The sequence below is a fragment of the Leopardus geoffroyi genome, chromosome B4 (genome assembly GCF_018350155.1).
Source record: "Leopardus geoffroyi isolate Oge1 chromosome B4, O.geoffroyi_Oge1_pat1.0, whole genome shotgun sequence".
Lineage (NCBI taxonomy): Eukaryota > Metazoa > Chordata > Mammalia > Carnivora > Felidae > Leopardus > Leopardus geoffroyi.
Window position 1 is genome coordinate 75,858,013 of NC_059341.1, and position 27,044 is coordinate 75,885,056.

General features: G+C 39.0%; 1 protein-coding gene across 10 annotated transcripts; it reads left to right on the forward strand.

The window, feature by feature from the left end:
* The first annotated feature begins 2,154 nt into the window (after positions 1 to 2,154).
* CB4H12orf54 (chromosome B4 C12orf54 homolog) lies at positions 2,155 to 26,256 on the forward strand. 10 transcript variants are annotated; one of them, XM_045464591.1, is made up of 9 exons: positions 2,199 to 2,302; positions 2,963 to 3,075; positions 8,338 to 8,368; positions 8,860 to 8,898; positions 11,796 to 11,828; positions 13,833 to 13,857; positions 15,781 to 15,829; positions 24,722 to 24,836; positions 26,047 to 26,256. In XM_045464591.1, the coding sequence occupies exons 2-9, from the start codon at positions 3,020 to 3,022 to the stop codon at positions 26,056 to 26,058; spliced, it is 360 nt and encodes a 119-aa protein (XP_045320547.1). In that variant the 5' UTR covers positions 2,199 to 2,302; positions 2,963 to 3,019; the 3' UTR covers positions 26,059 to 26,256. The 10 variants fall into 10 exon arrangements, with proteins under 10 accessions (XP_045320558.1, XP_045320547.1, XP_045320550.1 ...); XM_045464593.1 differs by lacking the exon at positions 2,199 to 2,302 and adding an exon at positions 2,380 to 2,564; XM_045464600.1 differs by lacking the exon at positions 2,199 to 2,302 and adding an exon at positions 8,167 to 8,249 and having other exon boundaries at positions 2,964 to 3,075.
* The last annotated feature ends 788 nt before the right edge of the window (positions 26,257 to 27,044 follow it).

Here is a 27,044-nt window from a genome sequence, read left to right on the forward strand (position 1 = left end):
TAATTTCCACTTTTGAAATACTTGTTAAACTAGAAAAATTAACAAATGTCCAAAAGTTTAAAAATATCATTACCAGGAGATCTGTACCGCAAGAAATTTAAAGAAAAGTCCTTTGGGGAGAAGGAAATGATACCATATGGAAATCTGGATCCACATAAAGAAATTAAGATATCAGAAAGGATATTTACATGAGTAATTATAAAAGACTGTTTATTCTTTTTAAATCTCCTTTAACAATAATTGACTATTTAAAGCAAAAAAAAATAATGTATTTGGGGGGTTATAACAAAAGACAACAATAGTATAAAAGCATCAGGGAATAAATGAAAGTATATTGTTATAAGATTTTTATACTACACATAAAGTGACATAATATCACTTGAGGGTAGTCCCTAATATGTTAAAGATATAAACTATAAATCATAAAGCAGCCCTTAAACTAAAACAAAAAGAGCTACAGCTAATAATCCAACAAAGGGATAAAAGAAAATCATAAAAATACTCAATTCACAAAGACACAGAAAAAGAGGAACAAAGGAACAAAGAATAGCTAGGACAAACAGAAAACAAAGAGCAAGATGGCAGCCTTACACCCAAATGTATCACAAATCACATCAAATGAAAAACTGGACAGCAACATGAAAAAGAATGAAACTGGACCACTTTCTTACACCATACACAAAAATAAACTCAAAATGGATGAAAGACCTAAATGTAAGACAGGAAGCCATCAAAATCCTCAAGGAGAAAGCAGGCAAAAACCTCTTTAATCTTGGCCTCAGCAACTTCTTACTCAACACATCTCCAGAGGCAAGGGAAACAAAAGCAAAAATGAACTACTGGGACCTCATCAAAATAAGAAGCTGCTGCATAGCGAAGGAAACAATCAGCAAAACTAAAAGGCAACTGACAGAATGGGAGAAGATATTTGCAAATGACATACGAGATAAAGGGTTAGTATCCAAAGTCTATAAAGAACTTATCAAACTCAACATCCAAAAAACAAATAATCCAGTGAAGAAATGGGCAAAAGACGTGAATAGACACTTCTCCAAAGAAGACATCCAGATGGCCAACTGACACATGAAAAAAAGCTCAACATCACTCATCATCAGGGAAATACAAATCAAAACCACAATGAGATACCACCTCACACCTGTCAGAATGGGTAACATTAACAACTCAGGCAACAACAGATGCTAGCAAGGATGCGGAGAAAGAGGATCTCTTTTGCATTGCTGGTAGGAATGCAAGCTGGTGCAGCCACTCTGGAAAACAGTATGGAGGTTCCTCAAAAAACTAAAAATAGAACTACCCTACGACCCAGCAATTGCAGTAATAGGTATTTATCCAAGGGATACAGGTATGCTGATTCGAAGGGACACATGCACCCCACTGTTTATAGCAGCACTATCAATAATAGCCAAAGTATGGAAAGAGTCCAAATGTCCATCGATGGATGAATGGATAAAGAAGATGTGGTATATATATGCAGTGGAGTATTACCTGGCAATCAAAAAGAATGAAATCTTGCCATTTGAAACTACGTGATGGAACTAGAGGGTATTACGCTAAGCAAAATTAGTCAGTCAGAAAAAGATAAATATCATATAACTTTACTCACATGAGGACTTTAAGACACAGAACAGATGAACATAAAGGAAGGGAAGCAAAAATAATATAAAAATAGAGATATAAAAAATAGAGAGGGGGATAAAACATAGGAGACTCTTAAATATGGAGAACTAACAGAGGGTTACTGGAGGGGTTGTGGGAGGGAGGATGGCCTAAATGGGTAAGGGGCATTAAGGAATCTACTGCTGAAATCACTGTTGCACTATATGCTCACTAGTTTGGATGTAAATTTTTAAAAAAATTAAATTAAAAAAAGAAAAAAAAAGAAATTGAAAGCCAAATTTTTCAGACCCTGTTTTGCAATTCAAAGTTAAAGGTGGATTCTGCTAAGCTCCTTCCTGCTGTCTCTCAGAAGCACTGGATGTTTAATGCAATGGGTGGAAGGCAATGAAGCAGCCAAAAATCCTAGAAATTAAAACTCAAATTTTATATTTTCTCATTCTTTCATCATTATCATTTAGACTGAATGGAACCCGGGCTGAGGGGGTGGGGGGCGGGAGAGCCAATTGTCTCAGATCTATGATGTCACAGCTGAAGTCACAGAGAGTTGAAAAGGGCAAGGTAGATGGGGAGCAGATGAGATGGGATTGTTGTGAAATGGGGTTCAAAGAGGAGAAATCCAGGGAGAAAGGGGTGGGACAAAGTATGACTTGGGCAGCGGAGCTGGGTAACTTTCTGGGCATAATTGGCCTAGTTCTGACTGGGGTTTAGAAAAGGGGAGGATAAGAGCAGGAAAAGGGGAGGCAACTTTTCAGAGGAGGGTTTAACTCTTGTCTAGGTCACTGCTTTGGCCTTTCAACCCCATGTGTTTTTGACACTATCAACTATGAGGTTTCCCTCTTCCTCCACAAAGCACTTGAAGGCTGGGGCTGCCAGACTTCCAGCCTGCAGTGTTACCCTTAGATGACCATGAAGATTCTGACTGTGGGGTAGAATGGGATAGGGAATTTTCCTATCTTCAGTTCATTACACACTACTTCCTATCCTTGCTTTAAAGTCCACCTTCACCTCAAGGGGACTCTAGCCAGCTTCTTAGCCCCAATCTCAGTCAGCTATTATTTTTTACTCAGGTTCTTTTTTTTTTTTTTTTTCACCTACCTTCTCACTGGAACTTTCTGTTCTTACTTACTGAAAAAGACTTACCTGGGGCTACACTTCCTTCCTCTCACCCTTATCTTTCTTTACACTTATGTGCACGTGCACACACACACACACACATTCAAAACACAAATGCTTCGTGTACTACTGAGACCTCTGTCCTTGTGGGTAAGTGCTTCTCTTCTCACTATACACCTGCCCTCTCCCCCTATCATTTGTGCCTCCCCAGGGCCTAGAGCTATCTCCAACTTCAGCTCCAGAGTCTCTGGTTTCTGTTCAAGGACAAATGGCACAGCATACTTTCCAAGATCAAGAACAAAGGACCTCCATACAGCAGAATAGGTAAATGGGGGTAATGATGATCGTAAAAAGTCTTTAGATTAGATATGCTGCGTGGGAGAAAAACTAGGGTCACCTTCTACCATCCCCCTTCTGATACACTTACTTCCTGACAGAGGAAGTGGAGGGGGGGGACTTTCATGTATCCTCTCTTCTCCACCTCCTCAATGTTAGAGACATTAGTAGACCTTTGTCATTTCAATTTAGAGGGTTAGCTTCAATCTGAAATCCCTCTAGAAGTTAGTTGAGTATACAACATAGGGACATTTATCCCAGGGTAAATGTTTGTTAAGAAGTCCTTATGTGACCTACAGTTTAAATCAAGGCCAGCCATCCAGAACCATGCTTCCCTTGGACTAGGGTAGAGAGGAGGGCCAGAATCTGCTGTATGAAACTGAGTATGAGACCCAGGCAATGTTATCCATAAAGTCAGAAAAAAGGAGGCTTGCTATGAACTTATGGGTCAAGAAAGCTTCAGAAAGGAATTAGGACTTGGCTTGAGCTTTTGAAGTATTCAGATGTTTTGACTTAAGAATTGGTAGGAAGTCAGGAAGAAAGAGAAAGTGTCTTCAAAGTTTCCAAGTTACCTATCTCTAAAATGCTCAGAATGGTCAACTGGACCTCAAGTCTGAGAGCCAGTGAGGAATTGAGAAGCCTGAAACTTGTAGGAAGATGAAAATCTGTTCCAAGAGTATGAAGTCTCTTGAAGACAGCTGCAGGACTATGAGGAGAAATAGTGGGTAGATATCGGAGTCTCTGCGAGTTCTATATGAGAAAGCATAAAAACCACACCAGAGATGTCTGCTGACAGATAGGTGTTCTGACGGTAGAAGCAAGCAAGACACTGAAAAATAGTGATAACAATATTTAAAATGAACTTTACAGTTACAAAGGCTTTTATATAATCTAACCCCAAACTCAGTAAGGTAAAGATCATTTCTCCTACTTTTTTTACATGCGGAAATAAATTTATACAAAGAGATTTGACAAAAGTCCAAGAACTAGAACACAATGAAGCTGGAATTCAGACAAACTCTTCTTTCTCCAAACTCCAAATTCTTCCTACTGCAGTGTAATTAGGCTTTCAATAACTCAGTATAAAACAAGGAGGACATGGGGCGCCTGGGTGGCTCAGTCGGTTAAGCGGCCGACTTTGGCTCAGGTCATGATCTCGCAGTCCGTGAGTTCGAGCCCCGCGTCGGGCTCTGTGTTGACATCTCAGAGCCTGGAGCCTGTTTCAGATTCTGTGTCTCCCTCTCTCTGACCCTCCCCCGTTCATGCTCTATCTCTGTCTCAAAAATAAATAAATTAATTAATTAATTAATTAAAAAAAAACAATGAGGACATAATTTATGCTCTCTTAGAGAAGTCATAACAAAGAATATATTCAAACTGACTGAAGGGGAATTAGCTTTTTTTATTACTATTACTTAGCATGACAGAGCTTCAGTTTGCTGCAAAGTAAAATGCTTCCCCCACACAGCAGCCCTGTTTGAGGATAAAAAATGTGGATCAAAGCACCCACCTCAGTGCCTGGTTCATGGAGGCTCAATCTTCTTCAGCCCCAACTTCCAAGAATAAATTGCTAAAATTCTACCATGACTGCATCTTTTCTCTCTCCTCTTTCTCCCTTGTTGCCCTCCTTTCTCTTTGTCTTTCCCTTTATCTCTCTCTCTTTAGATAGATAGGTAGATAGATAGATGGATATTGTTTAATTTATTTAGCCATTGTTTATTAAATAATTTAATCAATTTGTGCTTATCCATTGATCATTACATAGCAATAATTATTTACTACTGCCATTTTGTTGTATCCGGAACATACTGTAATTCCATTGCTTCTCTCCTCTTGTTATCTTTGTGATTTGTTGAATCTTTCTTTTAGAACAAAATAAGCTGTTTAGTTAGGATTATATTTTCAGAAATTGCAAATAAAATTGTAACATTTATAACAGGAATATATATGAATACACACACACACACACACACACACACACAGAGACAAAATGTAATTCATTCAGTGGAGACAAGAATGTTCATTTTTAGAAGAAGTTCATTTTAGCCTAATCAATAAGTATAATGGCAAGCACAATCACCTACAATACATAACAACAAAAAAAATTTTACTAAACCTGTCAACAAATTCCGTGAAAAAAGTTCAATAAAAAGAAGTTGCCTAAAATGACCCATAAGTAAACAAACCTAAAACTAATAGGACTAATATTCACTGTCAAATAACCAAAGGCCCTTTCTGCTTCCATATATCCTGTAAGAACGATGAATCGTGAAAGAAAAAGTTTGGAATTTCAATAAAATGTCATTTAAAAACTTAACAAAAATGGCTCTTCTATATTAATAAGAAAATAAACTAGGTGTACAATCCCCATTACTACGTCAACAAAACTAGGAAATGACTGGGAATGAATTGAATTTTTCTAGTGATATGCTTTGATTCCTTTCTCTTTATCTTTTGTGTATGTACTAGAGATTTCTTCTTTGTGGTTACAAGGTTGTTTACATAAAACATCTTATATAGTATAAGTTCATTTCAAGCTGATAAATTTGATTGCATACAAAAACTACATTTTACTCCTCCCCTATGTTTTATATTATTGTTGATATTTACATCTTTTTTAAGATTTTGTTTTAAGTAATCTGTGCATCCCACGTGGGGCTCGAACTCACAACCTGAAGACAAAGAGCCGCATGCTCTACTGACTGAGCCAGCCAGGCACCCCAATATTCAAATCTTTTCATAATGTGCATCCATTAACAAATTATTGTGTTTAGAGTTATTCTTAATACTCTCGGGTTTTAAGGTTTATACTAGCATTAAAAATGATTTAAGCACCAACATTACAGTATTGAAGTATTCTGAATTAGACTATATACTTACCTTTTCCAGCAAGATTTACACTTTCATGTTTTCATTCTACTGTTTAACATCCTCTCATTTCAATTTGAAGAACTCCCTTTAGCATTTATTTTTTTTTAATTTTTGTTTTTACATTTATTTATTTTTGAGAGACAGAGCACAAGTAGGGGAGGGGCAGAGAGAGAAAGAGACACAGAATCCCAAGCAGGCTCTAGGCTCTGAGCTGTCAGCACAGAGCCCAACTTGGGGTTTGAACCCACAAACTGTGAAATCATGACCTGAGCCAAAGTCGGACGCTTAACCGACTGAGCCACCCAGGTACCCCTAACATTTATTGTACACCAAGTCTAGTGGTGAGGAACTTGCTTAGCTTGTTTGTCTGGGAAAGTCTTTGTCTCTCATTTATTTCTGAAGGACAGCTTTGCCAGGTAAAGTATTCTTGGTTAGCAGTTTTTTTCTTTTGATACTTTGGTGTGGGATGCCTGGGTGGCTCAATTGGTTAAGCATTGGTCTCTTGATCTCAACTCAGGTTGTGATCTCATGGTTTGTGAGATAGAGCCCCACTTCAGGCTCTGTGCTGACAGTGCAGGGCCTACTTGGGATTCTCTCTCTCCCTCTCTCTCTGCCCCTCCCTTGCTCTCTCCCAAAATAAATAAAGAAACTTAAAAAAAAAAATACTTTGGCTATTTCATCCTACAACCTTTGGCCTGCAAGGTGTCTGCCATGAAGTCTGCTAATAGTCTTCTGGAAGTTCCTTTGTATGTGGCAATTCACTTTTTCTTGCTGCTTTCCAAATTCTGTCTTTGACTTTAGACAATTTGATTATAATGTCTCAGTGAAGATCTTTCAATGTTCAGCCTTTCTGAGATTTTTGAGCATCCTGAATCAGGATATTTATTTCCCTTCCTGAATTTGGGGATTTTTCTGGCATTATTGTTAAATAAGCTTTCTGCCCCCTTTCTCTTTCCGTTCCTTCTCTCAAAATGTCATTGTGTCATTTGATGGTATCCCATAAGTTACACAAGGTTTCTTCCCTCTTTTGCATTCTTTTTTCTTTTTGTTCCCCTGCTTGAGTCTGCTGTTGAAGTTCTCCATAGAATTCTTCAGTGCAGTCATTGTATTCTTCAGCTCCAGAAATTGTTTGGTTCTTTTTTTTTTTTTTTATGGTTTTACCTCTTTGTTGAACTTTTCCTTTTGTTTATGTATTGCTTTCCTGATTTCCACTAGTTGTCTGTGATCTCTTGTAGCTCACTGAGCTTCTTTAATATGATTATTTTGAATAGTTTTCAGACAATTCCTATGTTTCCATTTCTTTGGTGCCTGCCACTGGAGCTTTGTTCTTTTAGTAACACTCTTCCTTGATTCTTCATGTTCCTTGAGTTCTTCCATTGCTGTCTTGGCATTTGAAGAAGCAGTCCCCACTGCCAATCTTTACTGACTGGTTTCAAGAGTGAAAGACCTTCACCAATAGCCCAGCTAAAAATGGGGGAGGGGGTGTCTCTCAGGCCTTTTTTAAGGATGCACTTACCATTACCTTCTTGTTCCCTCTTGTGGAAGGTTTAGGATTTTGTCTTCTCTTCCCATAAAGCTAGTCTGGGTACTGAGAGCCTCCTATTTATTTTCCCCAGGATGGTGCCCTGGTGCATTCCAAGATTGTATGTCTTCTCTCATTCCTACATAATTGAGCCAGCTGCTGACATCTACATACTGTGCAATGCTTGCACTTGCCATCTGCAAAGGCCTATGTGCACCATCTTGGGGTGTGTGCAGAGTACTGTGGGCATTTGCCAGCCAATTCCAGGGGTAGGGGGACCTGCAGATAAGGAGTCCCATGGAGTTCATGGGTGGTCCTCTTGGTAGAGCCTACAAACCAGCTAGTAGGATCTGCAGCTGGTTTCTGAGATCCATGTGGTAGCCTCTGTGAGTGTCCACTCCTTTTCTTTGTTCCCAGATTCCCCCAAACTATTTAGCTGTGCCAATAACCTCAGTGACCTGGGTGAGGTGAAGCAGAAATTGGCCTCTTATGCAACGTCTCACAAGGCTGGGGAATCAGACTGCTCATTTCACTCTCACTTTTCCCCATGGGAGAAATCACAGGCTAAGAGTGTTTCTTTTGACACTGAGTTATGCTGCCCTTGGGAAAGGGTGACATAGGTAAAGTGAAACTGTTTTTCTTAACCTCTTTAATGCATCTACTTATGGATATTTTGCTCCTGCAAGGTGCTGGAATCTCTCCACTAGACTCCTGGTTTCCCACAGAGGTTTTCCCATTCATGATGGTTGTCAAAATTGATGTTTCTGTGGTGAGTATGCGGACTGGAATCTCCTTTTCTGCCCTCTTGCTGATATCACCTACCCAGTGCCTCATCAGATTTATATCATTCTTTCCAGAAAATCCACTGATGATACCATGCAACCAAAGGTAGGTAAGACTTCCAAATAGACTGGTTCCTTTCGGGTTTCTCATTCCTGGGGAAAATGGAGAAGAAGGGACTGTAGCTAGGAGACAGAAATGCTGCCTAGTAAGGACCATATCTTGGAGGACTTGAGCATTATAGCTCAGAGTGCTCTTGACCAGCTGGTGGATCACTGTCTACCAAGACTAGGTAATACCTTCAATGCTACTACTACACTAGATAACTCCAGGGGCTATGTGGATGTTCATAAGGGAAAAATACGAGACTATTTATACCTGTCACCCACCAGATAGATCAAGAGATGACATAGGAGATATGGCCTGAAAATGACTCAGTAGGGCTGAAGGAGACTTTGGGATGTCTGAAAAATAGGGTGACTTCAAGTGTCCATCTCAATTCCAAAAAAATGTCTTGTATTCTATCAGTTTCAGGGTGTGTCTTCTGATTCTGGGAGAATTAGGGTAATATTCCCAAGATATGTCTCTTATTTCAACAGGAAATACAGCTAACAATAACTGAAGCCCTCTGGGACCAAGTAAGTACAAAGGGGTCATCTTCGACAGCATTGTGAGAGGCAGGAGAAGGGATAGAAGACTTAAGAAAGGAGCAAACTTCTTTCTTTCCCCTTGAGTAATTACTGATTGATAGTGAAGGATTCCCATGCTCTCTTCCATCTTGTTCTATTACCCATCCAGTCCTAAATTCTCAGAGACTCCTCATGTTTGTGCACTTCAGCACTCTTCTAGAGATCCACCTGTCCATTAGATAATCCCAGCCTTTTAATGACTGCAAAATGAATAATTTAAATCTCATCCACGAGCAAGGACCTTAGGGGAAGTATTGAGAAACCCATATACTTTAAATCTCGGATGAGAAGAAGGCAAAGTTACCATTTTGTTAGGAAAATTAAAGATCTTAACTCCATTTATGATCCAAAAGAAAGTTATTTTATCTTTGGAGCTACTCAACTTGTCCAATAACTACTTGACTGTGGCCCTTGATTCCTATATCATAAAATGTTTTCTGAAAGATTTGGCCCCTCCAGAATAAGTTAGCTCCAAAATAAACGTCTCAAAAAATAAATGAATCAACCTGAAGAATAGAAGTATTTAGTTTTATCCATTTGAATGCCAAATTAAGTCCATTAAAAAAATACTAAGTTTCCTATAATTGCTAGTGAGTTTCAGAGAGTAACATGCCAAGTGATCCCATTGCTTCTAAAGGTCTTGTCTGGAACATGATTGGGGTTTTGTCATTAGCACAGAGGAGGATTATTTTTTCCCATTGGCTATGGCTGGTAGGTCTATATCAAGACATTAAAGGACGTTAAAATTAGATTGTCATTCAAATACAATTTCAATATTTGGGATGCCATTCTCCTCTGCATTATTTATAATAGGAAATTGCATTATTACTAATGCATTTCTAGCTGTTGTGAATTTCTTTAGAGTATTTTAATAAAGATTTTGGAGAAGCACAAATGCCAGATTCATCCTGTGGGATCAGAGGCTGCTAATAAAAATGTTTTAATGCTCCAAACTGTCCTACACATTCCCAAATTTATTGACAGTAGTTTAAATGGGAATAATGCCTAATAGTAGAAAACCATGCTGAAGCTTTCCTGTTCTTTATTAGATTTGAGAGACTCAGACCCGCTTTTTGTTGGTGACTTCTAAAGTGTTGAGAAGTAAACGAATATAAGTCTATACTTTGGATAGGAACATGAATTGCCATTTTTGTGGTTAGGAAAAGAATGGTCAGGAAAACCATTTAAGTTGATTTAAAGAAATCCAGTCAAAAAATGTCTTCCTTTGTTAAATCAAATGTTCTATAATAATGAAATTGTTGAATCCAATTAAGAGTGTGTTTTGGAATTTGACAACTATGAGTTGAAAACAAAAATAGGCCCATTAGGTCACCAATCTGAATTTGTTGCCTTCAGTCTTCTAACTGAAGCAATGCGATGAGTGGTTAGTCTCAGAATCTACATTATTAAGTCTTGCTTTCTGAAACTGCTTTACAATAGACATGAATTTAATGAATTTGAAAGTACCTTCTTTTAATTCTATAAAAACTGATGCCTTTTCCATTTTCACGAAATGTCCTTGGTTTCCCAGCTATATGAAAACAACAAGGTGGCCAATTCTCAAACATGAAAATGCCAGCTTTCACTTTATATTTCAATGGCCTATCAGTGCAGAAGCTAAGTATTCCCACAAGGCAGCCAGAGCAAGCTATTGTGAATTCAAGAACACAGACACTATCTGGAGTTTCTCAGGACTTCCCAAAAATATCAACTACTTCAGCTTCCAAATCTTGACATTCTAGTTGCATACACATTTAAACTGTTAGATAGAGATGGGAATTAGAGGACAATTGATCACTTTGAACTTATATGTTTCCCATACCGAGCCAAGCAGGAAAAGACAATTAAATTAATGACTCTGGATTTTTTATCAAAAAATGAGAAGTCTCGCTAGCCTCTTCTGCAAGCTCCCAATGAACAATATTATATGAAATGAGTAATGTGATCAACTTTTTTATTCTCTGTGATTTACAGTGACTCTTCCTGTAAGTTTTACAGAAGAAAGTAATCTTCTTAATTTAAAATGGATAGAATAACTAATGTTCTTATAATTATTGTATTAGAAGAGTGAGTTGCTTATGAAAGCCTCAGAAAACCATCCTGTTGAGAACCAATACATAATTGGATACCTATGACATAAAAAAGGATATGATAAAACAAAGAGTGAACAAAGGTAGTAAGCTGGTAACTGGCATAGTCTACCCCACTGACTATCCAGCTTCCATATGCACCTGCACACACCTGTTGAAACTCCTGAATTTCAACAAAAACAACTCTATATTTCTACCAAACAAGACATAACTATCTATCTCAAAGTCTTCATCCTTCTCCCAAAATGAGGCAACTCAGATTTCTAACAGTCATTCTATCCATCCATGGCTAGGTGTGAGGGTAGGTACATAGTAAGTTTTACAAGAACTGCCAAAGCTTTTTCCAAAGCGAATATACAATTCTACACTCCTTCCAACAATGTAGGAGAGTTCTGACTGCTCTGTATCTTCACCAATATTTGGTGTTGTCCTCCAATACAAATATGTGTTGACTTTAACAGCTATGCTTAGCTTCAGAACAATGACCAATTAAAGTATAATAGGTTTCACTTATATTCCTCTCACAACTCAGCCCTCTTTAAATAACTTCCTGCATTTCACCCATTTACCATATGGAGAAATGGTGGCCCAGACATATGTAGAGAAGTCAATGGGATCTATTGCTAAAGCTAGGAAGCCATGGTCTCTTGGCATTCACACCCTACAGCCTAATAGCTGGAAGATTCTATATATATAATCCCTTTGTAATGAAGTCTATAACATTAATTTTTTCACAAGTTTTGTGTCTTCTTTCAGGTACTAATGGCTTTTAGGGATATACAAAAAGAGGTGAGATTAAATTTCAATTTTCTAAATTCCCTGGCCACATCACTTTTCCCTTGCTCCCATGTTTTCCATACCCTACTGTGATGTTGACTCTGATCAAAGTTTAAGTTTCAGTCCTTTATCTAGTGAATTCTCCCTTTAAAGAGCAGCACTGGCTTGTCAGTTCAGGAAGCTAAGGGAAGAAGATGCCTAACAATCCCCTCGTGGAAATATGACAATAGAGAAAATTGTATCTACCAGAACTTCTCTGAGCAAGAATACTCTGTGTAATTATATGAAACACTGATAAGTGACTGAGTTAGGAAGAGTCCCCAAGTGATGTGGTAAATTCCTTATTAGACAAGTATGTCTATTCACTGTAGGGAAGTGCAAATTAGAGGTCAGAGCTAAATGTCTCTGCTAAACAGAAACATTCCTCCTCCTCTGCTCTTCCTCCACATAGATTTCAGTCTTTTTCTATACAAATACTGATCAAATATTTTAAAAATATACTCAAACATGCACTGTCCCCAGCTTGCTCAAGGTGGTGATATATCTGGGTCCTACCAAGCCTGCTGTCCCGCCTTTTTTTTTCTGTCTGTTACAGTGGACAACAATAGGCACTGTCTACACAATTACCTATCAGTAGACTATTTACATAGGTAAACACATAACTTAGGACAGGTACTAATATTATAAAACCAAAGCAAATGGGAAACTTCTACACAGATTCTTAACTTTTATTCCTCTGAATAAAGACACAGTTTCATTAAAATTAGCATCTAAGTATAATATGAGCTTCCAGTGGTCTCAGAAACAGTAGCTCTCTCTAGTTGGCAAGAAGTCATGTATAAATTGATTGAGAAAGCACTAAAAATAAACCTCTTCTAAATCACTATCTTCGCCTTAGAACTGAGCCCCTTCTATGGTCCCAGGAAGCTATGTCATCGTATCCTGCTGTTATGTCCAGGACTTACTCTAGGGAAAATTACAGCAGTCTTTGCCTCCACCTGGCTGCAAGTAAAAGGCAGCACTAGGTAGAGATAAGAAATTTGATATTTTCATCCAAGTTTTGCCTTAGGGTCAGGGTGCCTCTACCCTACCCAGAACTTTAGTCCCCTTAGGCCTGAGTCTCCTCCAGATAACGCTTGAATTAGTAAGAGGAGAAGCCTATCTATAAGTGAGACTTGTGTGTGTTGATTTCCATCCTCACAAGGCTTATATATTAAGTTAAAAGTCCCCTCTGATGTCCTCTATGCTGAAGCTCTCTTCTAGCGCTTCTTCATGGGATCCACCAGATAAATCCCTGTCTTCATAAATTCCCCCAGGCTGATACAGGCAAACATACTCCTTACTTACAGACTTATTAAGAAAAATTTTTATACTTAAATACTGAGAGAAGAATGTCAAACAAAAAATAGCAGAGAGAGGTAGAATTAGAATGTACTTTCTTTTTGATTAGGCAAACCTTAGGACCCATGCTTAGAGCATCGTTAGGTAGAAAGATGATCTACCAGGCTCCTGTTTGCTCAGGGGTCCCAAAGTGTATCAGCAGCAGCTGTTCACTCTAGGGTGGGTAAGAAGGATTTTTTTAAGGTCCTTCATAGATATTTAATAGTTCTCCTCAGAGAACCACTGGAGATGCAGAGAGGAGGGTAAAAGGGGGCCAGAAAAGGGAGAGCAAAAAAAACATACAAAAGTAAAAGAGAGTAATGAATTGTGTGTCTCCCACCCCTAAAGAGACCACATCTTGTCCTATTTATTTATTCATCATTCAACAAACATTTATTGAGCATATGCTGTATGCAGGACATTATGTTAAGTGGTTTGGTGTGAGGGATATAAAAACAACACAAAATTCTGCTTTCAGGAAACTTAGAATTTAATTCCAATCCTTAAAAGCCCCTATTTTCCACATAGACATTCCTACATTTGACCAAGTAAGTGTATAGCTGGTACACTGAAGTTTCAGAGGAGATGGATGGCCTCTAAGTCTCTGACTCTCTCCGAATTCTCATTATCTTTCAGCTGCAGGAAGATGCTCGGATTCGAGGTAAAAAAGCAGTATTTCAAGGTTTGGATAAGCCAAGAGTGGTGGGAGGGAACAAGAGGGAGTTCAACCCAAAGTCTCATCTTTCCTCTGGGTAAGAGCTGGAGTCGAGATCCTCCTTTCTTTTCTCCCTTCAGCCAAGTGAACATGGACTTTCCTTGAACTTGCAGGAGCACTGCTAGTCTCTCCTCTGTCCAGCCCAATTACCGAGATGGGCACAGAGGGATCCTTTTCTCCTGTGGGATGACTGCTGAGGACCTGAGGATACTCTCAACCCTCAGTGAGACCTACCTCTTTTCAGCAGAGGAGGGGCAGCAAGCATAGAAGTCTGCTGTATGGGCTTACTAGGGCTGGCATAGGGCTTAAATAGTGGGGACATCAGAACAGAATGCTTATTCATGGTGGTCAAATTTTAGTTCTAAACTACAGTCCTATGCCCAGGTGAAAATTTTAGTGTTACAGGAAAATATTCAAAACACCCAGAAGCCTAGAATTATAGCATAAAAGCTGTATCTGGAGTTCCATCCTTCACCCATCCAAGAAGAAATTTATAAATCAGGGCTTTTCAAACTTTTGCATGTATACAAATCACCTCTATACCTTGTTAAAAAGCAGATTCTTGGGGCGCCTGGGTGGTTCAGTCGGTTAAGCGTCCGACTTCAGCTCAGGTCACGATCTCGCGGTCTGTGAGTTCGATCCCCGCGGCGGGCTCTGGGCTGATGGCTCAGAGCCTGGAGCCTGCTTCCGATTCTGTGTCTCCCTCTCTCTCTGACCCTCCCCCGTTCATGCTCTGTCTCTCTCTGTCTCAAAAATAAATAAAAACGTTAAAAAAAAAATTAAAAAAAAAAAAAAAAAAGCAGATTCTTATTCTGTAGGTCTAGCGTGGGCTTGAGATTCTGTATTTCTAAGAGAGTACCACATGACGCCAAAACTGCTGACTCGTGAACCAGACTTTGAGTATCGAGGATATAAATAACTGGGCCCAGTGAAATATCCTCCGACGTCAGAATGAAGTAAGATTTATTTCAGGGGTTTACAAGTCCCATCACTTCAAATATGGGTGGAGTAATCACAGGGAGGAGCAAATCAAAAGGAGATTCTGACTAGCCTAGGGGTCTTTCTGAGAATTAAAACTATGCTTTTCTAGACCCTCCCCAAAACAGAGCTCATTAACAGTCCGAAACTTCTTGAGAATCTTTAAATATAACAAGTCCAGAAAGAATTGTTCTGATCTTGCCCCAAGCCTGGTCAATCACCTCCATTCCAGAATGATAAGGAAATAGGGCCAGGCAGAATCCATCATGAGATATAGAGGAAAGTTCTTGGCTGCCAATCCCTAAGGGTCAACAGGTCAAAAGTGCCAAGTTTACCTCAGCTTAAAGGATACTCTCCTTTATCCAAGAAAGGCTGATTTTCAAAGAGGTCACTGCAGGACTCTGGGAATACCCACCTGATGACCTAGGATGTAACTGCTGCTGTTGTTAGTTTTCCTAAAAGATGAGGGAGAGTGGGGGGGGGGGGGGGTAGGGAGGAGAGACTCAGAATAAGATGAGGAGAATTAAAGTCTCATTGTATCCATTTTCCATACAAAAAAAGTAGATAAGAAGTGAGAAATCAAGGACCTGCTCTAGTGGCAGTGCCCAGGGACTGAGACATTTGGCTAACTCCTAATGCCCAGCACTGCTTAAACACAGAATCATGGTGGCCATGATTTGCTCTGCTTTGCAAATGACCATATGTCTGGTGCAAGCAACCAGGATGGCTGGTGCCATAATCTGCATCTGCCTGTCTTTAGTTTCCCCATAAGTTCCAACCTCTCCTTCTTTGGCTATACTCCAAACTAAGGATGTGAGCAGGGCTCAGGGCCCTTAGGGAGACATTTCTAGATCCTTATAACAAAATGACTCCTTTGTGTGTCCACCTCAGGGATGAGCAACTGCTCCATGATACCCAGGTCATTTGCATTTGGGACTGGGTAAGTAGCCCTCTTTTGATAATCCCCAATGGAAATGGTATCCACCCAGATATGGGTATAATGGCTAGGAATATAGCTGGCTCTGAGCCTTGAACTTTCAGATGCCTGTATTTCCAATATACATCTCTTCTAAGGGGAGAGGAAGTGGCCCCCCACCACTCAACTAATGGTTAACTACAGAACCAGGGGTTCTTCCTCCATCCTCATCCCCATCAGAAATCCCTGTAATCTCAGGATCAGTCCTGGACCTCACCATAAGAGAAATGGGGAGATTCTCATCATTCAATTGAGGGAGTAAGGGAACATCAAAAGAATGTCAGATAAGAAAATAGAGTCATGAGAAAAGAATAAAAAATTATGGAGGTACAAGAAAGACTTAGAAGAAGAAAATTAAATTAATAAAAGTTTGAAAGTCCAATGCCCTAACATGGGGAGATGTCAATTTCTTTTCCAAAAGAAAAATACCAGGATTGCTCAGCTGGGAAGACGGCAGAGTAGGAGGACTCTAAGCTCACCTCATCCTATGGATACAACTAGATAACACTCACGTTAGCATAAATAACCAGAAAGTGATCCAAAGCCTGACAAAACAAACTCCACAACTAAAGGTAGAGAAGAGGTCACATCAGGGCAGGCAGGAAGGGTAAAACATGGTTTGAGAGTGAAACAGACCATGGCTATCCAGGTGGGGAGAGAGCTGGTAGTGCAGAGAAGGGCAAAAACCAGACTTTCACACCAGAGAGCCGAAGAATGGGGAGGACAAATCCCCATAACATTTGCCTCTGAAAGCAAGAGGAGCTGAATTTCATGAGTTCTTACAACCAGCGGGACTTAAAGCCTGGAATTTTAAAAATCAGCCAACTCAGGTCTGGCACAGCCCAGAGGGCATTAGGAAGCTGAGTCCCTAAAAACATAGTACAGCAACAACCTGTGCAGATACAGCATAGAACCGCAGTGTGAAAAATGCCAGGGCAGAAGAGAGAGAGTGATTTACTCATCTCAGAGCATGGCCTGGAGAGACAGAGAAAACAGAGAGACCCCTCCAGAAGCAAAAGAGCTGGCAGGCACCATTTCCCTCCTCAATACACCAGCATAAACAACGGCCACCTGTAGGAACCAGCATGGGTCAATACTCATTACCTAATTTGTTTGCACCAAGTCCCCCACCTACTTCACTTCAGCAGATCCACTCTTCCCAGTCACACTCCCATTGGTCCTGTAGCTCCAGGCCCCCTTCCCCAGAAGAACAGCACAGAATATCTCCCAACCTACACATTTTGAGGGACCTCAGTTCCACCGACAAGGCAGATCTCATTTCACAAGCATTTCACCACACATGTTAAAACGCACCCTACCCCCCACCACCCTGCTGGGGACCAAACATTGCCCATAGTAGGCAAAGAGAGCCTCTGCAGACAACCAGACTGAAGTAAAAAGAGGCCAAGACTTAACAGCAGAGCAAATGCAACACACATAAGAGACATTCCCTGAAATTCCAGGCCCTGAGGAACAGGGGACACTGCACTGCAGAGTTCTACAGGACCTCTTCTTCATAAGGCTACTATTAAGAGCAAGAGGTAGCTGACTTCTCTAACACGCAGAAACAGGCACAGAGTTAGACAAAAGGAAGAGACAGAGAAACATGTCCCAAATGAATGAACAGGACCAAACCACAGCAAGAGACTTAGGGGAAACAGATATAAGTAATATGACTGATAGAGAATTTAAAGTAATGATCATGAAGATACTCACTGGACTTGAGAAAAAAGTACACAACATCAGTGAGACCCTTAACACAGAGATAAAAAAAAAAAAAAAGAACCAATCAGAGATCCAGAACATAATAAATGAAATTAAAAATTGAGAGAATAGCACACTAGATGAAGAAGAGGAACAAATTAATGACCTGGAAGACAGAGCAATGGAAAGTAACCTAGTTGAGCATAGGAGAAGAAAGTTATGCAAAATGAGAATAGTCTCAGAGAACTCAGAGACTCCAACAAGCATATAACATTTAGATTAGAGGGATCTCTAATCTAGAGATTAGAGAAAAAGGTAGAAAAAGGGCAGAAATTTTTTTTTTTCAACGTTTATTTATTTTGGGGACAGAGAGAGACAGAGCATGAACGGGGGAGGGGCAGAGAGAGAGGGAGACACAGAATCGGAAACAGGATCCAGGCTCTGAGCCATCAGCCCAGAGCCCGACGCGGGGCTTGAACTCACGGACCGCGAGATCGTGACCTGGCTGAAGTCGGACGCTTAACCGACTGCGCCACTCAGGCGCCCCAGAAATTTTTTTTTTAAATAACAGGTGAAAATTTCCCTAATCTGGAGAAGGAAACAGATATCCAGATCCAGGAAACACAGAGATCCCCCAAAATATTCAATCCAAAGAGGTCCACACCAAAACAAATAGTAATTAAATGTTAAAGGTAGTTATAAAGAAAAAAATATAAGCAACAAGACAAAAGAAGACAGTTACATATAAGGAAAACCCCATAAGGCTATCAGCAGATTTTTCAGCAGATACCTTGTAAGCCAGAAGGGAGTGGTATGATCTATTCAAAGTGCTGGAAGGGAAAAATTTGCAGCCAAGAATATTCTATCCAGCAAGGCTATCATTCAGAATAGAAAGAGAGATAGAGTTTCTCAGACAAACAAAAACTAAAGGAGTTCATGACCACTAAACCAGCCCTATGATAAATATTAAAGGGGGCTCTTTGAGTGGAAAAGAAAGACCGTAAGTGAGAGTATGAAAAGTAAAAAACACAAAAGCAGTGAAATATGTATTTCTGTAAAAATCAGTCAAGGGATTCATTAAAAAAAAAAAAAAAAAAGAATGTAAAACATGACATATACCTAAAACATGGCAGTGGGGAAGAGTTAGAAAGATTTCAAACTTAAGCAAGAATCAATTTAATATAGACTGCTATATGCAGAAGATGTTATATACAAACCTACTGGTAACCACAAATCAAAAACCAATAATAGGTAAGCAAAGAATAAAGAGAAAGGAATCTAAGTATATCACTGAAGAAAGTCAACAAACCATGAAAAAAGCAAGAGAAGAAGGATCAGAGTAAATCTATAGAAACAACCAAAAAACAAGTAACAAAATGGCCACAAATACATATCTTCAATAATTACATTGAATGTAAATAGACTAAAGGCTCCAATCAAAAGACATATGGTGACAGAGTAGATAAAAAAAAAAAAAAAACAAGACCCATCGATATGCTACCTACAAGAGACTCATTTCAGACCAAAAGACACCTGCAGATTGAAATAAAGGGATGGAGAAACATTTATTATACAAATGGAAGTGAAAAGAAAGCTTGGGTAGAAATACTTACACTGGAAAAACTAGATTTTAAAACAAAAACTGTAATATGAGACAAAGAAAGACACTATATAATAAAAAGGGGAGAACCTAACAAGAAGATACAATTATAATATTTACGCACCCCACATGAAAACACCCAAATACATAAAACAGTTAATAACAAACATAAAGGGAAATAATCAATAGTAATACAATAATAATAGGGGACTTTAACACCCCACTTACACTGATGGACAGATCATCCAAACAGAACAGCAACAAAAAAAAACAGTGGCCTTGAATGACACACTGGACCAGATAAATTTAACAGACATATTGAGAACATTTCTTCTGAAAACAGCAGAATATGCATTCTTTTCAAGTTCATACAGAACATTCCCCAAAACACATCACATATTAAGCCACAAAACAAGTCTCAACAAATTCAAAATGATCAAAGTCATACCATGCATCTTTTCTGATCACAATGCTAAGAAACTAGAAATAAACCACAAGAAAAAATCTGGAAGGACTACAAAAACATGTACATTAAACAACATGCTACTAAATAATGAATGAGTTAACCAAGAAATCAAGAATAAATGCAAAAGTAAATAGAAACAAATGAAAATGAATACACAACAGTCCAAAACCTCTGGGATGCAGCAGAAGTGGTTCAAAAGAGGGAAGTTTACAGCAGTACAGGTCTACCTCAAGAAGCAAGAAAAATCACAAATAAACAACCTAACCTTACACCTAAAGGAGCTAGAACAGGAACAACAAGTAAAACCTAAAAACAGCAGAAGGAGAGAAATAATAAAGATCAGAGGAGAAATAAATGAAATAGAAACTAAAAAAAAAAAAAAAAAAAAAAAAATACAACAGATCAATGAAACCCAAGAGCTCATTCTTGGAAAAGATCAACAAAATGGATAAACTTCTAACCAGACTCATCAAAAAAAGAGAGAGGACCCAAGTAAACAAAATCCCTAATGAAAGAGGAGAAATAACAGCCAACACCACAGAAATACAAAAATTATAATATTATGAAAACCTATATGCCAAGAAATTGGACAACTTAGAAGAAATGGATAAATTCCTAGAAACACATAATGTACCAAAACTAAAGCAGGAAGAAATGTAAAATTTGAACAAATTACCAGCAATGAAATTGAATCAGTAATCAAAAAACTCCCAAAAAAACAAAATTCCAGGAACAGATGGCTTCATGGGTGAATTCTACCAACCATTTAAAGAAGATGTAATACCTATTCTCGAACTATTCCAAAAAAAAAGAAGACAAAGGAAAACTTCCAAATTCATTCCAAGAAGTCTATTATCACCCTAATACCAAAATCAGATAAAGATACCATGAAAAAAGAAAAATACATGCAAACATCTCTCACAAATATAGATGTAAAAATCCTCAAATTATTAGCAAACTGAATCCAAAACTATATTTTAAAAAATCACACACCATGATCAAGTGGGATTTATTCCCAACATGCAAGGTTGTTTCAATATTCACAAAACCACCAACATGATATGTCACATCATTAAGAAAGGATAAAAATCATATGATGATTTTGACAGATGCATAAAAAGCATGTCACAAACGATACATCCATTCATGATAAAAAACCCTCAGCAAAACAGGTCTAGAGGGAACGTACCTCAACATAATAAAGGCCTCATATGAAAAACCTTCAGGAATATCAACCTAATGGTGATAAAACTGAGAGCTTTTCCCTTAAGGTCTAGAACAAGATAAAAATACCCACTCTTACCACTGATATTCAACATAGTATCAGAAGTCCTAGCCACAGCAATTACACAACATAAAGAAATAAAAGGCATCCAAATTGGTAAGGAAGAAGTAAAGTTCTCATTATTTGTAGATGACATGATACTATACAGAAAGAACCCTAAAGACTCCACCAAAAAAACTAGAATTGATAGCTCAGTGAAGTCGCAGGACATAAAATCAATGTACAGAAATCTGTTGCATTCCTATATACTCATAATGAAGCAGCAGAAAGAGAAATTAAGAAAATCCCATTTACAATGGCACCAAAAATATCTAGGAATAAACTTAACCAAAGAGGCAAAAGACTTGTACTCTGAAAACTATAAAACACTGATGAAAGAAATTCAAAATGACACAAAGTGGAAAGACATTCCATGCTAATGTATTGGAAGAATGAATATTGTTAAAATGTCTATACTACCCCAAGCAATCTACACATTTAATGCAATGCCTATCAAAATGCCAACAGCATTTTTCACAGAAATAGAACAATCCTAAAATGTGTATGGAACCACAAAAGACTCCAACTAGCCAAAGCAATCTGGAAAAAGAAAAGCTGAAAGCATCACAATTCCAGACTTTTAAGTTATATTACAAAGATGCAGTAATCAAAATAGCATGGTACTGACACAAAAATAGACACATATCAATAAAAGAGAATAGAAGCCCCAGAAATAAACCCACAATTATACGGGCAATTAATCTTCAACAAAGGAGGAATGAATATACATGGGAAAAAAAATCTCTTCAACAAATGGTGTTAGGAAAACTGGACAGCTACAATGCAGAAGACTGAAACTGGACCACTTTCTTTCACCCTACACAAAAATAAACTCAAAATGAATTAAAGACCTAAACATGAGACTTGAAACCATGAAAATCCTTGAAGAGAGCAAAGGCAGTAACTTCTCTGACACTGGGCATAGCAACAGTTTTCTAGATATGTCTCCTAAGGCAAGAGAAATAAAAGCAAAAATAAATTATTGGGACTACATCAAAATAAAAAAGTTTCTGCAGTGAAGGAAATAATAAAACTAAAAGGCAAGCTATGGAATGGAGAAGATATTTGTAAATGATATATCCAATAAAGGATTAGTATCTAAAATATATAAAGAACTTACACAACTCAACACCAAAAAACAAATAATCCAATTTAAAAATGGGCAGGGGCACCTGGGTGTCTCAGTCAGTTAAGCAGCTGACTTCCGCTCAAGTCATGCTCTCGTGGTTCGTGGGTTCAAGCCCCTTGTCGGCTCTGTGCTGACAGCTCGGAGCTTGGAGCCTGCTTCGGATTCTGTGTCTCCCTCTCTCTCTCTCACACACTCTCTCTCAGTCTCTCAAAAATAAATAAATGTTAAAAAAAAAATTTTTTTTAATGGGCAGAAGACATGAACAGACATTTCTCCAAAGAAGACATACAGATGGCATACAGACACATGAAAAGACGCTCAACCTCACTCATCATCAGGGAAATGTCAATCAAAACTACAATGAGGGGTGCCTGGGTGACTCAGTCTGTTAATCGGCTGACTTCAGCTCAGGTCATGATCTAGCAGTTCACGAATTCAAGCCTCTCATCAGGCTCTATGGTGATAGCTCAGGAGCCTGCTTCAGATTCTGTTTCTCCCTCTCTCTACCCCTCCCCCACTCACACTCTGTCTCTTTCTCTTAAAAACAATTTTTTTTAATTTTTTTAAAAACTACAATGAGAGGGGCGCCTGGGTGGAGCAGTCGGTTAAGCGTCCGACTTCAGCCAGGTCACGATCTCGCGGTCCGTGAGTTCGAGCCCCACGTCGGGCTCTGGGCTGATGGCTCAGAGCCTGGAGCCTGTTTCCGATTCTGTGTCTCCCTCTCTCTCTGCCCCTCCCCCGTTCATGCTCTGTCTCTCTCTGTCCCAAAAATAAATAAACGTTGAAAAAAAAAAAAATTAAAAAAAAAAAAAAAAACTACAATGAGATATCACCTCACACCCGTCAGAATGGCTAAAATCAACAACACAAGAAACCACAGGCAAGGATGTGGAGAAAAGGGAACCCTCTTGCACTATTGGTGGGAATGAAAACTGGTACAGCCACTGTGGAAAACAGTATGGAATTTCCTCAAAAAGTTAGAAATATAAGTCCCATGTGATCCAGTGATAACACTACTGGGTATTTACCTAAAAAATAGAAAAATACTAATTCAAAGGTTACATGCATCCCTATATTTATTGCAACATTATTTACAATAGCCTAACTATAGCAGCAGTCCAAGTGTCCACTGACAAATGAATAAAGAAGAGATGGTGTATATATACAGTGGAATATTATTCAGCTATAAAAAAGAATGAAATCTTGCCATTTGCAACACCATGGATGGAGCTAGAAAGTATAATGTTAAGTGAAATAACTCAGAGAAAGACAAATACCATACGATTTCACTCCTATGTGCAATTTAAGAAACAACAAACAAGCAAAGGAAAGAAAAAGACAAACCAAGAATCAGACTCTTAGCTATAGAGAACATACTGATGGTTACCAGAGGGGCAGTGGGGGGGGGGGGGGGGGGGGGGGGATGGGTGAAACAGGTGATGGGGATTAAAGACTACACTTATCTTGATTAAAAAAAAAACAGAAAAGAACAGATTGGCTCAGTTCATTAAGCATCCAACTTCAGCTCACGTCATGATCTCGTGGTTTGTGAGTTCAAGCCCCTCATTGGGCTCTGTATCGATTACTCAGAGCCTGGAGCCGGTTTCAGATTCTGTATCTCCCTCTCTCTGCCCCTCCACCCTCAAATAAATAAACATTTTTAAAAAACATTAAAAATAAATTAAAATAAATTTTTTAAAAAACGGAAAAGAACAAAAAAAGACTAGGGAAAAAAAGATCAGGCTACAACACCAGAGATTTAATTTAGACATTAGGAATAACTTTCCAATAATGACAACTAAGAAACAAGAGGACTGGGTGGTCAAGAAAGATGGCAGCATCATGTTCTGCAGAGGACTTCAGAGATACTTTTTTAAAAGTTAGTTTGAAATATTTCAGATACAGTCCTTCCTGAACCAGGAAATGAAAGCAAACTCCCTGACCCTGTTTGAACCAAATTTGATCCTTTCTCAGACAGCTGGCTCTAGTGAAATAAAAACCATAAGAGACAGATCATTATACTTTAAACTGATCAGTGCTAAAACCATGAAAGGAATAACTGACCGGTAATCTCATCTTTACATACATTTTAAGTGTAATTACTGTAAACTTTTATAACGAGAAGCACTTTTGTTTGGTAAAAACCACATTGGACCTATGATTTTACTTAATTTTAATATTCCTCTGAGGCAAGCATGAGGAACTATCCTGACTTTCCTGATGAGGACACAAGCTCTCATAAGCTATGACACTACATCTCCTAAGACCTAGCAAGGGCTATTCCCTGTGGGCCACATGATCACCAGAGAATTGCAACTCCCACAACTAGTGATTCCCATTCCTGGTGGAATGTGATGAGAAAATCCTTCAGGACAGTGAAAACCAGGGCAGTGGGGAGGGATGGATGAGATCACTCTCCGCCATATATTCACAATCACAACCTTCTCTTATTGGGTACAAAAGCATCAGGCCTCCAGATTCTGGGATGACCCTAAATTTGGGAAGCACTGGAGAACAGCCATCAAGGGCCCAGGCCCACAACCTAAGAAGACAGTTCTCTGATCAATCAGCTTGCTACCCTGGACCCTAACCCTACAAGCAAGAAAAGAAGGTCTCTCTTCTGCTTCTGCCAGGTTTCACCCACATGGCCTTTCCCCTGAGGTCTCCCCTGCCCATCCTTCTATAGTCAAGAAACCACACCTCATGGGTCCTCACTCGAACATGAGAGAGCAGCACCAAACCAAGCAGGTATGCTCCAACCCAAGGGACAAGGAGTTGGGGTGCCTGGGTGGCTCAGTTGGCTAAGTGTCCAACTTCGGCTCAGGTCATGATCTCACAGTTCGTGAGTCCAAGCCCCGTATCAAGTTCTGTGCTGACAGCTCAGAGCCTGGAGCCTGCTTCAGATTCTGCGTCTCCCTCTCTTCCATTTCCCCACTCACTCCTCTCTCTCTCTCTCTCAAAAATAAACATTTAAAAAGATTAAAAAATAAAAGGGACAAGGAGTAAGAGAATGGAAGCCTGAGGGCAGGGCCAAGCCATGACTTCTTGGTCTCTTTGAACAATACAAAGAGCCAAAGTATGTCAGGTGTGGATGGTTCCATATAGAGAAAATCATGGAGAAACAATTATAAGATAAAGAGATAGAAAAGCAGGAGAGCTTAAACACAAACTAAGAAATGTGAGGCCCATTATTCCTTTCTGGAAAGTGCTCCAGAAACTTGCATTACCCTGAGGGCTTAATTCAGACTCAAGAGTTAAACACAGTAGGCCCACAACAGACTCCATTGTCATGATTTTCATCAATAAAGTACTTGAGTATGCTGCCCTCAAAGGCACTGCTTGAGTGACAGATCATTTTCTCAACCTTTTTAAGTTCCCTACTCCCTAGTTTCATCTGACACCTAATATCATATGGAGAAGAAGACTGTCTCAGATGTTCACCTGTGGCATATACAGTGCTAGCCACACTCTCCATATGGTCCGATCTATGACTTACTGGGAATTCCTTTTAAGACAGAATCTGAGTGATGGGTGATGAAGAAAAGTGGGCATATCTGCATATGTCTAAGTATAGTAACTGTGTATTTTCTTGAGTAGTCCCCTTTCAAATACTTTATCCCATATTTATCCCCCACAGCAGCAAAATACACAAAACTTTCCAATATTTTGGCAATAAGATTACATCTTTCTGAAAGAACACATACACTGACAAAACCTCTGTCATCAGTCAAAACTCAATTTGGTTCAGAAATTAAGGCAGGGAGCTTCCTTTCTCTTCAGTACCACATGGGCAGCAATGTAGGATAGCAAAGAATGAACACTGCATAGAAAGATGGTATACAACAAGTGGATCTCCTCCCTTCATGTTAGATATCCTGGGATAGGACCATGAAGGCAGTGCCACCTGCTTAGTGAACCAAATTTCTTTTATTTCCATTCATGTGACAATGACATCTAGGGCACAGCTTAGGTTGACTGAAAAAAAGAGAAGTTACTCGGCAGACATCACCTCTGACCCAGAAGAGAAACTGACCCTCATGGACAAAGATACCATGATCTTCGGCCGCACCTGGTAACTTGGAAATTGAATGAGACCCAAGCACATCACAACTGCCAAGCAAAGAAACCAGCAAACAAACAACCAGTAAAATAAATGTGATATAAAAGGTACTCACTTTATCAGTTCTTACTGGGTAGTGGGATGTAGTGATCAGATGTCCAAGTTTGGTTCATAGAACAGCACTGTAGATTAGAAGAAAATATGAATTATAAGGTCACAAACCCACTTCGACTTTGACTGAGTTATTCTTTTTTATGGACCTCAGTTTCCTCCCCTGTAAATAATGCGGCATAACTGGACACTACTGAAGGCTCCTTTCATTTTTAATATCCTGTGATCTAGATGGTCTCACAGTCTACAATTCCAACATAGCTATTCTCCAGACTTGAAAAGCCATCTCATCCAAAAATATTTCCTACAAGGAAGGAATATTTAGGATTTCATCAAAGGTGGTGGCCTTTGAACATACAAATGCACATATTACATGACAGAAAATGTAGAGTTTTTTAACTCTTTCCTTCCTAAACAAAATCTAAACAAATGAACATAACATACTAAAAATTATACAACATAGCATTTAACCCCAGGACTTAAAATTTGTCATAACATCAGTAAAATAATAAGCAGAACACATTGTAGCAACAAAACAAGTATTAAAAAAACATCAGGGGCACCTGGGTGGCTCAGTCAGTTAAGCACCTGACTTCCCCTCTGGAAAATAGAGATTCCTCAAAAAATTAAAAATAGGGGTGCCTGGGTGGTTCAGTCAAACACCTGACTCTTGATTTCAGTTCAGGTCATGATCTCATGGTTCATGAGTTTGAGCCCTGAATCAGGCTCTGCACTGACAGTGTGGAGCCTGAGATTCCCTCTCTCCCTCTCTCTCTCTCTCTCTC

Excerpts from the sequence above, each read along its gene's own strand:
- CB4H12orf54 (XM_045464591.1), top strand. The coding sequence starts at position 3,020 with ATGGCACAGCATACTTTCCAAGATCAAGAACAAAGGACCTCCATACAG. Across the intron at positions 11,829-13,832 it reads TTAGGGATATACAAAAAGAG|CTGCAGGAAGATGCTCGGAT; the intron begins GTGAGATTAAAT and ends ATTATCTTTCAG. Across the intron at positions 15,830-24,721 it reads TCATTTGCATTTGGGACTGG|GTTTCACCCACATGGCCTTT; the intron begins GTAAGTAGCCCT and ends TGCTTCTGCCAG.